This window comes from Neopelma chrysocephalum, unplaced genomic scaffold, assembly GCF_003984885.1.
Source record: "Neopelma chrysocephalum unplaced genomic scaffold, ASM398488v2 Primary Assembly neopelma1_44, whole genome shotgun sequence".
Taxonomy (NCBI): Eukaryota; Metazoa; Chordata; class Aves; order Passeriformes; family Pipridae; genus Neopelma; species Neopelma chrysocephalum.
The window spans coordinates 15,075,390-15,089,280 of record NW_020897703.1 but is presented as its reverse complement, the minus strand read 5'-3'; the positions used below and the strand labels follow the sequence as shown (position 1 = coordinate 15,089,280).

The window sequence follows — 13,891 nt, the reverse complement described above, 5'->3', positions numbered from 1 at the left end:
CTAACATAAAAACTAACAAGAACTGAAAACAAATTAGCATGACAATAAAACCACAGCATAAACTCAGAAATCAAACTGTAAGAAAATTATTCATCTCATCAGTATTATGAAATAAACGCTGGTTGGTGTAAGATCTAACGATTTACAAAAAAGGAAAGTGGATGACAGTTTTAATACTGCATCTGGAATTTCAATCTGCAAATAACTATTTCTTCATTTGTCAACATCAGCATGTTTTGCTATTCTGCAAGTGATTTATTCCCTTCTCTGTCTGGCCACATAAAGTACAACAGAACAATTTAAAATGAAGAATCATAAAATGTACTAACTTAAAACAATGAAGAAAATGAAAGAAATTTCTCTACCAGTGATAGAAAGGTTTTTAAACCTTGGGTTGTAAAATAAAACCTCTTAAACCATAACTATGATCCATAAATTAATGGTACTCTCTGGTAAATGAACAATTTGCAGTGAGAATGCTAAGTTGCTTTAGTTCTAAACATGTCTGAGGAAAGTTTTGTTCCAAAACAAATACAGCACTGAAATTACTAGTGCCTTACTCAAATGCAAGTCTCTACCCTCCCTGGTATGGGGGTGTCTTTCAAGGAAAAAAAAAGTAAGCCATTGTAATATTTATTAATTGGAAACACCCGATACACAAGAAATATAACAAAAGCTGAAAGACAATATTCATATCAATATATTTCCCACACTTCAAGTCATGCCATGAAATGAGGAAAAGTCTGATTTGAAAGATATCTACCTAACAGAAAGAAAAATTTTTATTTTTTTTTACAGTCTTTCAGCTGCAAAAGATCCCCTGCATAAGATCTTAGAGGGAATACTTAATGCAATGAAGGGGTTTATTTATGATTATTATTGTTTCATTGAGTAAAATAATGCAGAAGTACTTTCAGAGAAGGTTGATGACAGTCACCTTTTCAAAAATAATTGTATACTTAACATACAAGAAATTGAGTCCGGTATGTCAAACACAGAAATTTTTCCAATTAAAATACTTTCCAAAAATGCTCCAATTGTCTTACAAAAACATTCAGAACAAACTGCATACTACTTCCCTATTATTAACAAAATGACACATACTACTTCCCTATTATTCTTTTGGCTAGTCATTATCCTTAGATGCTGCCTAGGTGGTTACTTTCCCTAATACCAGTTTGGACAGTTGCAAGTCAATAGTTTGAATTATTTGCTTGTTTTAGTCCAGCCCATTTGCTGACAAGACTGATTCTCAGTGCGCCAATGCATGATGTTACTGCATGTTATTTCTGCAATTACCAAAGTTGTTTTGATGAACTTACCATTAGGCTGCTTTACAGGATGGACTGCCACAAGCCCCAAAGGCTGGTGAATGTTGTAAATCATAACTGTCTGGTTTCCTCCATGCCATTTATTGGCTCGAATTACTCGATTAGTATAGCGGTCACTCCAGTACACAAAATCTTCAAAGATAGTTAGAGCATGTGGATGTTGCAATATCTAAAAAGGCAAGGTTGTTCATCAATTTAGTTCTGGAGATTTGCATATGTAAAGCTTGCAATGAAGTAACAACAGAGCCTAGCATGTTTTTTAAATAAATAAATAAATATTGAAGTAGTTGTGTCTAAAAGATATTTTTCAGCAAAAGAATATGAAATACCATCTATTGTCTGAAAACAAGACATTAATTATGGGGAAAATATAATTTTTTTAAAAATTAAAATGCTATATGGACCCTGTGAGATGAATAGAATGAGGAATTAACACAGCAGTCTAACTATAGGGCAGAACACAGGGAACCAGCAGGTAAAGACCCAACTGCAGATTTTCAGGAACACAACACGAAATGTCTAATGAGAATTACAGACCTGTCAAGAACTTGCATCCCTGATACGCTCCCCTAAAATTTACCAGAGGGTCAAAGAAGGTGGCTTATCTACATTTCAGATAACTAGGAGCAGAAAGATTGCCTTGGCTTCCATTTCATACAAATTGTCTCTCCAGTCAACAGTAAAAGCCCCAGGGGTCAATTCTTAAAAACATCCATGTGGTTATTTATACAAGTCTCTGTGTACCAACTGAACATGTGAACCACTGTGTTGGTACAGAGACAGGGCTACAAGCTGCCAGCAGCACTCCATTGAGAGACAGCCTGTAGGAGGGATGGCCTTCATGAAGATGCTGCACACAGCAAGTCCTGGTAGCACAAAATCCTTCAATGCTGTCAAGAACAGTAGCAATAATCACTCACAAAAAGCGACTGGGAAAAGTTCTTTCAGGTTTTTTGTACTATATTTGCCTACAGCAAATGCACCACCTGGTAGCAGCAGTGTCAGATGTCACCTTCAGACTTCATACATGCAGATAGAACAGACAAGAATGATCTAAAGCACTAAGTCTACACACAGCTCCAGGTTCTGCTGAAGATCTCCAGCAGATTGAATGGGATGTGCAATTCCTCTTTTTCCAGCAGCAGGAAGTAGCTAAAATACTTCACATCTGTTTCACCCAAGTATTTTGAAGGAAAATACATCCAAGTCTAAAACTGTGAAAATACATTTTTAAGTACTATCAGCAGGGACACGGGGAAACAGCAGTTTCTCTTTAATGTCTTACCAGATCACTTGCAACCACCTGTCGTCTGTTGTTTCCATTGTAATCACAAAAATCAATATAATCAAGATAAGCATCAGCAAAATAGAGAAGTCTATTTGGGTAATCAATGGAAAGTCCGTTGGGCCAGTAGATTTTATTATTAATAATTACTGTGCGCATTTTGCCATCCATGCTGGATTTTTCAATCCGAGGGTTTTGGCCCCAGTCAGTCCAGAACATTACATGAGCACTGAAAAAAGTAACGTGTGGTTACCAATCTGGGAAAAAACCTAGCTGCCTATTGAGAAATGTTACATGAAGACTCACTAGATCAAAAATAGAAATAACCTTTTTAAGAACAGTCCTACACAATGATACTGAAATTATTTATTTCAGCAATATGCTTACTTGAGATACTACCATAACTCCTGTTGTACGAATTCTTTTAACACTTCTACTGCTGTTTCCATTTGTTAGTAATAGCAGCATATAGAAGTTACTGGTGTCACTGTTTTTCACTGTTGATTATAATCTGATTCTCTGGCTGCTATATAATAATTTGATACAGGTTTGTACTCTTATAATGTTAGTTACAATGTTAACAGCACTAAAAATGAAGAGCCCCATGTGGCTGGCAGTAAACAGAATTCAAGGCACTGAAGACCGCAAAAAAAAGTAGAAGTTTGAACATGGACAGTTCAAATCATCACATTTCATTAACTCTATGCCACCTGCTGTCTGAAATGGGAAGGTACTTTTGTAATAACATTAATACAGCATAGATAATTATTTTAGACTTGGGGCTACGAAAGGAGGCATATGACATTAAATCACATATAAGTTTGTGGTTTACCACTAAGTGAAATGATACATCATAATTTTGAATTAACATTTCTTAACTAGGAAGAAAACGTAGGAAAATCTTTTATAGGAAAAAAGTCATCTTGTCACAGTGAAACAAAGCAACAGATCACCAATAATTACTGCACAACTTTAAATATTAAATCAACTCTGCAAACACACTATTTCTAAAGATTTTTTTAAGTTTTCTCTTCTGCTTGTAATTTAAAATTACAATACAATTTGGGTAATCTCAAATTTTAATAGTTGCATCATAAAATATTAATCTTTTCAAACAAAACATTAAAAAAAAATCTTACTCAGTTCTGGGATCTAACACTAGTCCCCTTGGGTTTGTTATATTTTCACTGAGCAGCACAGTCCTGTGGCTCCCATCCAGTTTAGAGACTTCAATTGTTTCCAGAACAAAGTCTGTCCAGTAAAGGTTACGACCTATCCAATCTACGGCTATACTTTCAGTCACGGTGACACCACTGTCAAACACCTGTTTAATAACAAAAAAAGGAGAAGAGGGGGAAGTTGGTAACAAATTTTTACCCTTCACAGTTCTATAGATATGGAAAATGGGGAAACAAATCTCCAACATTTTCCAGGTCTAATATGCAGAAAGACTCACGACGTACATACTCAAAGTGCTGGCAAAGCATAAATCCAAACACTCCTACTAACTTCCTAAGGTCTATTGAAGAAGTTATCATTTACTAATAGGAAAATCAACTCATAGTTTGATGTTAAAAGGGGCTTCTTGAAAGCATTCAGTTTTCTTTCTCAAAAAGCTGTATGAAATGTTGGCTTAGCATCTACAAAGTTTTTTCACTTTGTCTGTGTTACCTCTCTTCTTACTATGTTTGGATTTTCCTCTTCCCCTTTGTTAACTGAAGAAACATTGTCTTCATTTTCTCTACACAAAAGACAAGAAAAACTCAGCAAAACTTACTATTTTTCTGTCAGTCCCATTTTGATAAGCACTCCAAATTTTATCCTGTGTTGTATCAGACCAAAAGATACGATCTGTGATTGAATCAAAATCAATAGCCACAATGTTGGTTCCATCCCGAACCAGAGAATAAATGCTGTGTGACTGAGAAGTGATGTTATCCACAACAATTTGGTTACGACTTGCCACCAGCAAAAGAAGATTCCCAGACTCTGTCAAAGGAATAGAAATTAAAATAAAACAATAAGCTATTCAACAGTAATTATGTGAGAAAAAGGAACACTGAATAATTTTACATGACTTTATAGCATCAATGTATACATATTGAAAGGAAAAATTCAAATCAAGATATATTATCATACCCAGTCTGTCCATCCTGACTGTTTAATCTACCTTGGCTTTTCTCCATCCTTTCTCCATCACTCTTTCTCCAGACTTCTTTTCTAGGCTCATATGTGGACCTCAGGTCTTCTTCTCCATTGTCTAACCAGTTTGCTGCTGACATCCAACACTCATTTCTCCATAAACCTCTCTTATGCCCCACTCCTGATTCAACCCCTGAAGTTTTTTGTACCACAAATTAATCTATGCAGCCTGGCTCTTCCTCCTTTGTAACCTGCCTGCTCTTTTTTCCCCTCCTTTAGACTGCATGGGAACAAGGGAAAAGAAACATTACAGGAAAGCCACAGACTGCTGTGCAGCTGCTTACACTGATAAGATGCTGAAAAACTGCTGAAGAGCGGCAACCATAAAGACAGCAAACTATGAGAAACTCCCTATTAGTAAAGGCCAAACTTACATGCAGGTAAAATGCAAGTGTCTTCCATGACCTGAGTATACCCCTAAATCAGGAAACCTGTGGCGACAAATTCCACTGGGTATTCCTACATACTGCCACTATGCTACATGAGAGATAGAGAACAACTGGCAGCAAGGCTGTATCAGCGATGTTTGGTCTTTTGAAATGAGCGAAGTGCAGCATAGGCACTAGGTAAGGCTTGTTAAACGCTGGGATTTAAACACTTTGTTAGCATCAAACTTTACAGACAGCAAACTTTAACTTCTGGCTTACAGGTGTCTGACATTGATTTTTTCCAGAATATTATTTTGATGATTCCAGGATTAAAAATTACACTGTTAATTTAAATATATTATTTCAAGGAAATAATAGTTTCCATTTAACTCCTCAGCTGACAGCTTTAATACTCAAGGTCATCTGCCAAGAACAACTCTAAGTGGCTGTTTACAATAGCTCTTTTAAAAGAAAACAACATTAAAATGGCAAAGCTGGACAGTTTCCAGACCCTGTTGTCATTTTTTAGATTGACCTCAATACCTCACCTGCTGCTTTACATGTCCTCCCATTGGTTTCTAGAATGTATCCTTCATCACAGTAACACCTAAAAGACCCTCTCTCATTGTAACAGTGCTGACTACAAAAGCCTGGAGGGTCACATTCATCAATATCTTCACAGGTCTTGGAGTCATTTGCAAGCTGGTATCCAATAGGACAGGTACACTGAGCTCCAAAGGGTCCTTGAATACATTCATGAGTGCAGCCAGCATTATTGTCAGAGCAGCTCTCCTGATCTAAAATTGGGTTGGGAAACAAAATAAGTAAAGAGTCAACAAAAGCTTCTTATGCTAAATTTAGTTCTTTACAATTGCATTACTCGCCTAAGACTGCTGCTAAAACATGACTGCAGAACCATCAGTTATGCAGTGTGAGACTGGACTGCCACCCTCACGCAAAATGTAACACACACAATGCACATAAAAGCAGGTAGCAACAAAACATGTACTACCGAATCCTGTCAAATGAATGCTGTCCAACCATTTCAACAAATTTTACAAAAATAGCTAGAAATATACAAAAATTTACTGTGCCACTCCAAACCTAAAATTGTATAAATAAATAATAATTTAAAATTGTTTATAATCATACCTGGCTGGGGTTCATCTGAGAATGTGCATTGATTAAAGAGAAAGAAGAAAGAAGGAAAGAAAGAAAAAGATTATGTTTTAATCAACTCATAATCAACATAAATACAAATTCTGGCTACACATGAGCTTCTAGATTTTTTTCATGATTCTTGAAGTTAGAAATTTAAAAGAGAATTTTAAGGACTGAATCACATTTCATCTGCATTTAAAGCATACTGTGCTTTAGTGAATGTGTTCAGGAACACCAAGCTCATTCCAGTGTAGTTGTATAAAAACCTATACTTAAAGTCAGTAGAAGTCATGCTGGAATTCAGAGCACATGATTGGACATAGCTAATGAATTCATCAATCATTGTAGTCTCCTTTCACTGCAAGCAAGTTCTACTGAGTAATCTGAGCTCTAATTACAGCATGCTTACATTTCTGATAGAAACACTGCAACACTAAATAAAGCATGCTGAATATTCCATTTCTTTCTGAAGCCATAACACATAGCAGACTATAGTAGATGCTTTAACAGCAACTTACTGCACAGTGGGGATTCATCAGCTCCATTGGGACAATCAGCAGAATTATCACACACTTTGCTCAGATTCACACAGATACTGTGACCTGGACATTGCCACTGCCAGCTGGGACACCGAAAAGGTTGAGTAGGACAATCTCTCTCGTCGCTCATATCCCTGCAGTCATTATCACCATCACAGATCCACGCCCGATAGACACAGTTGCCATTATCGCAGCGGAAAAGAGATGGAAGACATGTTCTGGTAGGACATCTATGGTGTTCATCTGAGCCGTCTGCACAATCAAGATGACCATCACATTCCCAGTTATCAGGAATGCAACTGCCATCTGACTGACATTGGAATTCATTCTGGTGGCACATCCCTGGTGGTCTTGTAGCTAAAACAGGGACATTCAACAGTTCAGAATCTGTTACCATTTTTGACAAAGAAGCAAAATCACTATGTTCAGTTAATTTCTTATATAACTACTTACAATACTATTAAGAACTGTGTTGCTTTTAGATCAGGCCACAGAGTCACAGTTAATCAATCTACATGACATTTCAAAATCTGAGCAATTTAACTCCTACTTTATAATGTGGCAAACAAGGCAATTTAACTATTGTTATATTTTGAACAAGCACATATGTGCTCAGACAGGAGTGTGTTTATATTAGATATTGGGAGTAAATACTGTGAGGGTGGTGAGGCACTGTAAGAGGTTGCCCAGAGAAGCTGTTGATGCCCCATCCGTGGAAGTGTTCAAGGCCATGTCAGATGGGGTTTTGAGCAACCTGGTCTAGTGGAAGGTGCCCCTGCCCACAGAAAGGGAGTTGGAACTAGATGATCTTTAAGGTCCCTTCCAACCCAAGCAACTCTATGATTTTATGATACTCTTGAGCTGGAACCTACTGTTTTTGAAATTTCTGCTCAGGAAAATGATTTACAGACAGGTTTCCCTAAAAAACATATTGAGGTTTTAAGGACAGTATTCAATACAGCAGATAAAGGAAATTTCCAGAAGCATCACCTAATAACTGAAGTCTTTCTTTCAGCATCAATATACTTACGGCAATCAGCCTCATCTGAGTGATCATTACAGTCAAAAACACCATCACACTGGTAGTAAGTGCTGATACATTGGTCTCCACTTAGACATTTAAACTCTGTGGCACTGCAGTTATATACTACAAAATTAAAGAATACTGATGTTATTTATTTATTTATTTATTTTACAGAGCTAGACTGCACTGTGTTTACCTACAGGTGCCCAAGTCTGATATGGTATCAGTTCCACTGAAGACCACAATTTCCCTGAGACACAGAAAATGCAGTGACTTTGGTATTTACAGAAAACAGAGGAAACGTATTTCAACCCTCCACAACCAGCCTAGAGATCAAAGGGTTTACTAAAATGCTAAAACAAGCATTACAAACAGGATTAATTTATGGATAGGCTTATTATGCATTCTGCTATGTTGGAGCTGGTAATATGAAGTCACCATCAGCCTCCTCAGGGGGCAAGAGTGAGGAAACAATAAAGAGGCATTCAACAAATAAAGTTACACTTACTGCAGTCATGCTCATCAGCACCATCTATACAATCTTTGTCTCCATCACAGACATAGAATGGGTCAATACAACGATGGTCTGGACACTGAAATTGTCTGGGTTCACAAGTACCTGCAAAAGCTGTTAAAAATGACAACACATGCAGATGTGCTTTATTTCTCTTTTGAGATCAGCACAATACTGAAACAGTAGAAAAACTTTATCACTAACTTGCAGCATATAATGCAGCAACTAGCAATCATATAAATTACAAGCACTTATATATTAATAACAGGTCCATTCATATGTAGGCTCAGACTCATAGAAAATAAACAGAAGATTCCACTTAGTGGTAAATAATGCTAAAGGAAGTATATGAAAAAACTAATATCTTACTGCTGGTAAAAACTTCCAGCCTAGATTAGCTGACTACACCATTAGTCATTACTGAGATCAGTCATTACTGAGATCACTCATGAAGTAAGCATTTAGAGCATCTAAGCTTTAGCTGCTTTTTCTGCAAATTACAGTGGATGACATTATGCAGCACTGTGATTGTGACTATCACATTTGCACCCTCTAGTTTTCTTAATTACATTTCTGCATTCTACTTGGCTCTGGTAGTTCAAATTAGACAAGTTTTCCACATCCTATGGACTACAAAATATTAGTCTAATTTAAATATTAGTTCTTTCTTCCCAATTTCATTCATCACCCATATGTCAATATACACAGTTTATAAAAACAAGAGACAGTCACAATACTCACTGCAGTTTTTTTCATCTGAGCCATCACCACAGTCATTATCAGTATCACAAAGCCAGATTCTTGGAATACATCTTTTATTATCACAGGTGAACTGTGTTCCAGGGCATGAAGAGGGTCCTTGTGTAGGACAATGCAATTCATCACTGCCATCGAAACAGTCATTATGTTTATCACAATGCCAGCGACCTGGAATACACTGTCCACTGGCACAGGTAAAAGCTGATGAAGCACAAGTATTGTCTTAAAAAACAAACAAACAAACAAAACAAAACAAGGAAGACACTTTTATAAAGATCTCCAAAACTTGCCATTCCTGACAGAGCAATCAGGACATTCAGTATACTTACAGAATGTCTAAAACATGCATCAAATTCTAAAATGCACAGTGCTTAGAATTAAAATGTCTGTTATACAACATGATGCAGAACTGGACAGAATACTTACAAACTTTTTATAAACTGCAAGAAGTAATAAGAAAATCAAAATGTTAAGCCCTTCAAAACAATTTAAAGAACGAGAAAAGTAAATTCCTCAAGGAGCCATTGGCTTTATACTTTCCTTTTCCCCAAAAGGCATTCTAGTTATTCTAAATAGCCCACTAATAAGAAAGAGTTTATACCTTAGTCATACTAGCTAATCCTTTGCATTAAGGAGCACATTTTATTAATGTGTCCTAATTTCTTGTTTGTGATTTAAAAGAATTAACACTTTGAAGAAATAAACACCAGATATGTCATAAAAGACTCATAAATATCTTCAGTATCTTATCAACTCTAATTATCCCATTGTTCTCTCAATGTACTTGATCAATAAATATTTTGTGTGAGACACTTTACAGTAAAACCAGGAAATGAACCAATGTGCGTTTAATTCCCTTCACTATAAAAATTCAGATGTAACAAATAGTTCAGCAGTGCCTAAATATAAAGAAAAACATAAAATTTCTATTGAGATGTTAAGTGAAATAAAAGGTGTCACTTTAATCTTAGAGGAAGGTTAGGGAATGCATGTGGTTTTGTTATATTCCTTATGGTGTTATTTTTTATGTCTCTTCACCTTCTGAAGACAGTTTGTTCTCCCCATGCATCACAATAAGGTAAGCATGTGATATTCCAGTATCTTTCAAAATTTACAAAAAACTAAGACTAAAGACAACTTTTTTTATTTAGAAGATAAACTTTTGTTACACTGTAAATTGAATTTTGAGAACTAGTGAGATACGAATATTTTCATGCATTGTTTAGGTAGCTAGTATTGAATCCTGTAATAGTGTGATATAATTTCCAAAGTAACTAATTAACTAATTAACAAATTAACTAATCTCCCAGGTAGATTTCAGGATTAATTCACAGACACATCCCTAAAAAATTGGTGTTTATTCCAACAAAGCCGTACTGTCTCAAAGTTCCTGAACTACAAACAATGAACACTAACTGCAAATTACAGGGATTACTTACTTGAAGAACCACAGTTTTGTTCATCACTGTTATCATGGCAGTCATCAACACCATCACACTGATAGTATTGTGGCACACATCTTCCATTACCACAGGAAAATGAGTAGGAGCCACACTGCAAAGTGGGTGGCTCATTGGATGGATCTTCAACACATGTCAGCTGATTTGAAGCCAGCTTCATGCCATAGGGACAACCACAAACTCTCTGAAAATTTGGTACTGGGAAGCAGAAATGGCTGCAGTCTCCATTGGGATTTGTTCCTCTATTACAGTAGTTAGAGCCTTAAAAAGTGATAGAGAAGATCAATGTACACACTAATGGTAACAGCTTGGGAACTATTAAAAGTGCATAGTCACTGTAAGAAAAGATGGTGTAGCAAATCCTGGTTTTGCACACACTACAAAACAGGGTCAGGTTCATGGACAGTAGTAACAACAGTAGTAGTAACAAATAAGAAGTGTCCCATTCTGTATGCTCTTCACTGACACTAATGTTTATGGAAGAACACACTATTAAATTTCATCCAATTTTCTGACAATTTTCAGCAACTGTCTGGAAACAAGTAGACTACCACAAACGAGAAGATCTGTCTGACCAAGGCTGGGAGACCTGACCCAGTTTTTGGATACCAAATACTCAGTGAGCCTTAGTACATCGTATGTATGTTTGACGAAGGCATTGGGTGCTTTACTAAATTAACTACAATACCAAATCCTTGGTTTAGATCATGAAGTTGCATTGATTTCAGCAGTGAAAATAAGAAAAAATTAGATATTTACGCATAGTAATCACCTGAAGAATAGTAATTTGATTAATAAACATTTACCCAATTCCTTAAAATAAATAAATTAGTTTAACTGAAACTTCTATCAGGAAAAAAAAAAGCCAAGTTGTAATTGGTGATAATAATAATAATAATAATGGCCCATCTTCGTGAACGAAGATTTGGGGAAAGGTCTTTTTATTACACAAAACACAACAGAATCATACGTTCGTTTTACAAGGTTATTAAGTAAAGTAGCAGAAGTGGTGGAGGAAAATTGAATACAGTCACAAAACAGTGAAATATCCAACGTGTGACTGCAAATGCCTATGCTGCCTCCCCTGTATGTCCCTTACAATTCAGTAAAGCCATTTCTAGAATTGAAAGTGGAAATCTGCTGTCCTGATATTCTGTTTCTTATTCCCTATTTCATGTCTTTCATCTATACAACAAAAGAGCTCACCTATTTGGGAATGAGCATCGTAGGCTTTAACATGCATAATGTTACTAATGCCCCTCCTAATAACAGTCATTTCACCTCCATCAGACTTCCTCACTCGAACTATTCCACCAAGTCTCCAATCACTGAAATAGGCATAACCTGTTTTGAAAAACATTCAACATATTATAGAGCAATATAACATAAAAGATCAAACATAATGAGAAAAACCCTGGAAGACTTTTCATGTAAATTTAACCATTTTTCATAACTGTTTCATGAAAAAGACAAAAGGACTTCTATCACTCTAATGCAGTCAAAGTCAGCCCTTCAGTCATAGGTAGACAGAACTTAGAAAAATCAAACCTTCTCAGATTTCACTGAAATTGAAATACAACAAACTCAACTGACATTTCAAATTCCAAGACAATTTAAAAAGTATTCATTAAGACTACTTTCCAGAAAATTTTAGAGTATTTTTGAAGATATTTTTATACAAAACCAAAGGGGTCATATACTGACATCTTTCTTCACACACAAACAACATAAATCCAGTGATAAACTCTACATACGATTATTAATATCCTGAAATTTTTTACCATCTCTAGAGTTGTGATTTACTTTGTCTGTCTAGCATAAGTAGCCCACCTTGGAAGCTATAATCAGCACAGCATATCTGATTTGTTGCACTAAATGACCTGCCTCAAATTATTTCTACACAGATAAAACCAGTTCTAAAAAGAAGCAAGAAGTACTAAATATATATTTTTAATAGAAACTTTCAACAGTCTCTCTTTAGGAAAAGCAGTACTACAAAGGCTATGTTATTTTATCTCACATACTCATAGATCACCATATGAAAAAAAGTCTGTGATAATAATAGATAATATTTTTCAATGCTAGACTTACCTCCAAAAATAGTGAGGCCAAATGGGTGAGTCATCTGAGTAATATGTTCAAGAGTCCGTCTGTCCAACCCATCAAAGGTGCTGTGCTCAATTTTATCAAAAAAAGCATCCACCCAGTACAGCCTTAGAGAGCTAAAAATAATGAAAATATCATATTTCTTCAAATGGCATTATGTCAATTGGGAAGCTCTAACATTTTCTCAAACAATAATCTTAAACCTGACAAGAAGCTATTGGGGTGTATGGGGAGGGATTCTGAGAAAACCTTACATTTTAAGGCTTTTCAACCAATGGAAAGTTCAGGTCTGCAGTACAAAGTGCCAGTGCATGCAACCTGACACAATTCCTTTATTTTTAATCCCTAACAGTTTAAAGGAAGAAACACATTTGCTCAAGAAGCTCCTCTGCCTTCAGTGTTGCCCTTACCTCCAGTCAATGGCTAGGCCATTGGGCCAGCCTAGCGTTGTATTCACAATTGGCAAGGCATGGGATCCATCACTCCAGGCCCTCATGATTTTTGCAGGACGGAACCAATCTGTCCAGAATATATACCTGAAAGGACACATGTCAAAAGACACATAAAACAAATTATGTAATGTGATTAAACAGAGAAAACATTTGAACAGCATTAACATTCTGCTTTGTACCACATCTTTCGTATACCTAAAAAAAGTACATTTGTATGTTGACTCTCTCCCTCTCCTCAATTGTCAGTGGTGCCAACAATTAATATTTATCCTAATTATACAACTTCCAGAATCTTTGGAAGTGGTTTGTCCCTTTAGATAGTAATTATCTATAACTTTGTTAAAATTGTTAAGGTTCTCATTTAAGTACTGACAGGGAAAAAGAATCAAGCAAAAACACATCTTAGAGATAAAACTTAAAGTATGCATGAATATTACACAGAATTTTCTCCTGATCCACTTGACTTATGCCTATAGCCAAGGAGTTGAAGCTAGTGTTAAATAACTTCACAAAGCAGCACACAAAAAATGTTGGGATACCCACGGATTTAAGTTCAACACTGTTTTTATGAGATTACTTCCAAAATAGTGTATTTGGTTAGTCATGAAAAACCAACATCCAGGAATTAAGAAATTCAGTAGTATGGCATTAGGAAGCCAAACAACGCTGTGAAAGAAACACTGTTTCAGC

General features: G+C 36.0%; 1 protein-coding gene across 2 annotated transcripts in view; it reads right to left on the bottom strand.

Moving 5' to 3' along the window:
- The window catches only part of LRP2 (LDL receptor related protein 2), a 116,676-nt gene that overhangs the window by 57,138 nt on the left and 45,647 nt on the right, over positions 1-13,891 (bottom strand). For both annotated transcript variants that reach the window (XM_027678651.1, XM_027678652.1), the window contains exons 18-30: positions 13,160-13,285; positions 12,735-12,865; positions 11,850-11,987; positions 10,623-10,904; positions 9,166-9,405; positions 8,419-8,538; positions 7,917-8,033; positions 6,866-7,243; positions 5,735-5,983; positions 4,394-4,605; positions 3,756-3,940; positions 2,617-2,845; positions 1,323-1,500 (exon numbers count right to left, since the gene is read on the bottom strand). In XM_027678651.1, coding sequence (XP_027534452.1) covers positions 1,323-1,500; positions 2,617-2,845; positions 3,756-3,940; positions 4,394-4,605; positions 5,735-5,983; positions 6,866-7,243; positions 7,917-8,033; positions 8,419-8,538; positions 9,166-9,405; positions 10,623-10,904; positions 11,850-11,987; positions 12,735-12,865; positions 13,160-13,285 — 2,585 coding nt within the window. The remainder of the gene's footprint in view (positions 1-1,322; positions 1,501-2,616; positions 2,846-3,755; positions 3,941-4,393; positions 4,606-5,734; positions 5,984-6,865; positions 7,244-7,916; positions 8,034-8,418; positions 8,539-9,165; positions 9,406-10,622; positions 10,905-11,849; positions 11,988-12,734; positions 12,866-13,159; positions 13,286-13,891) is intronic.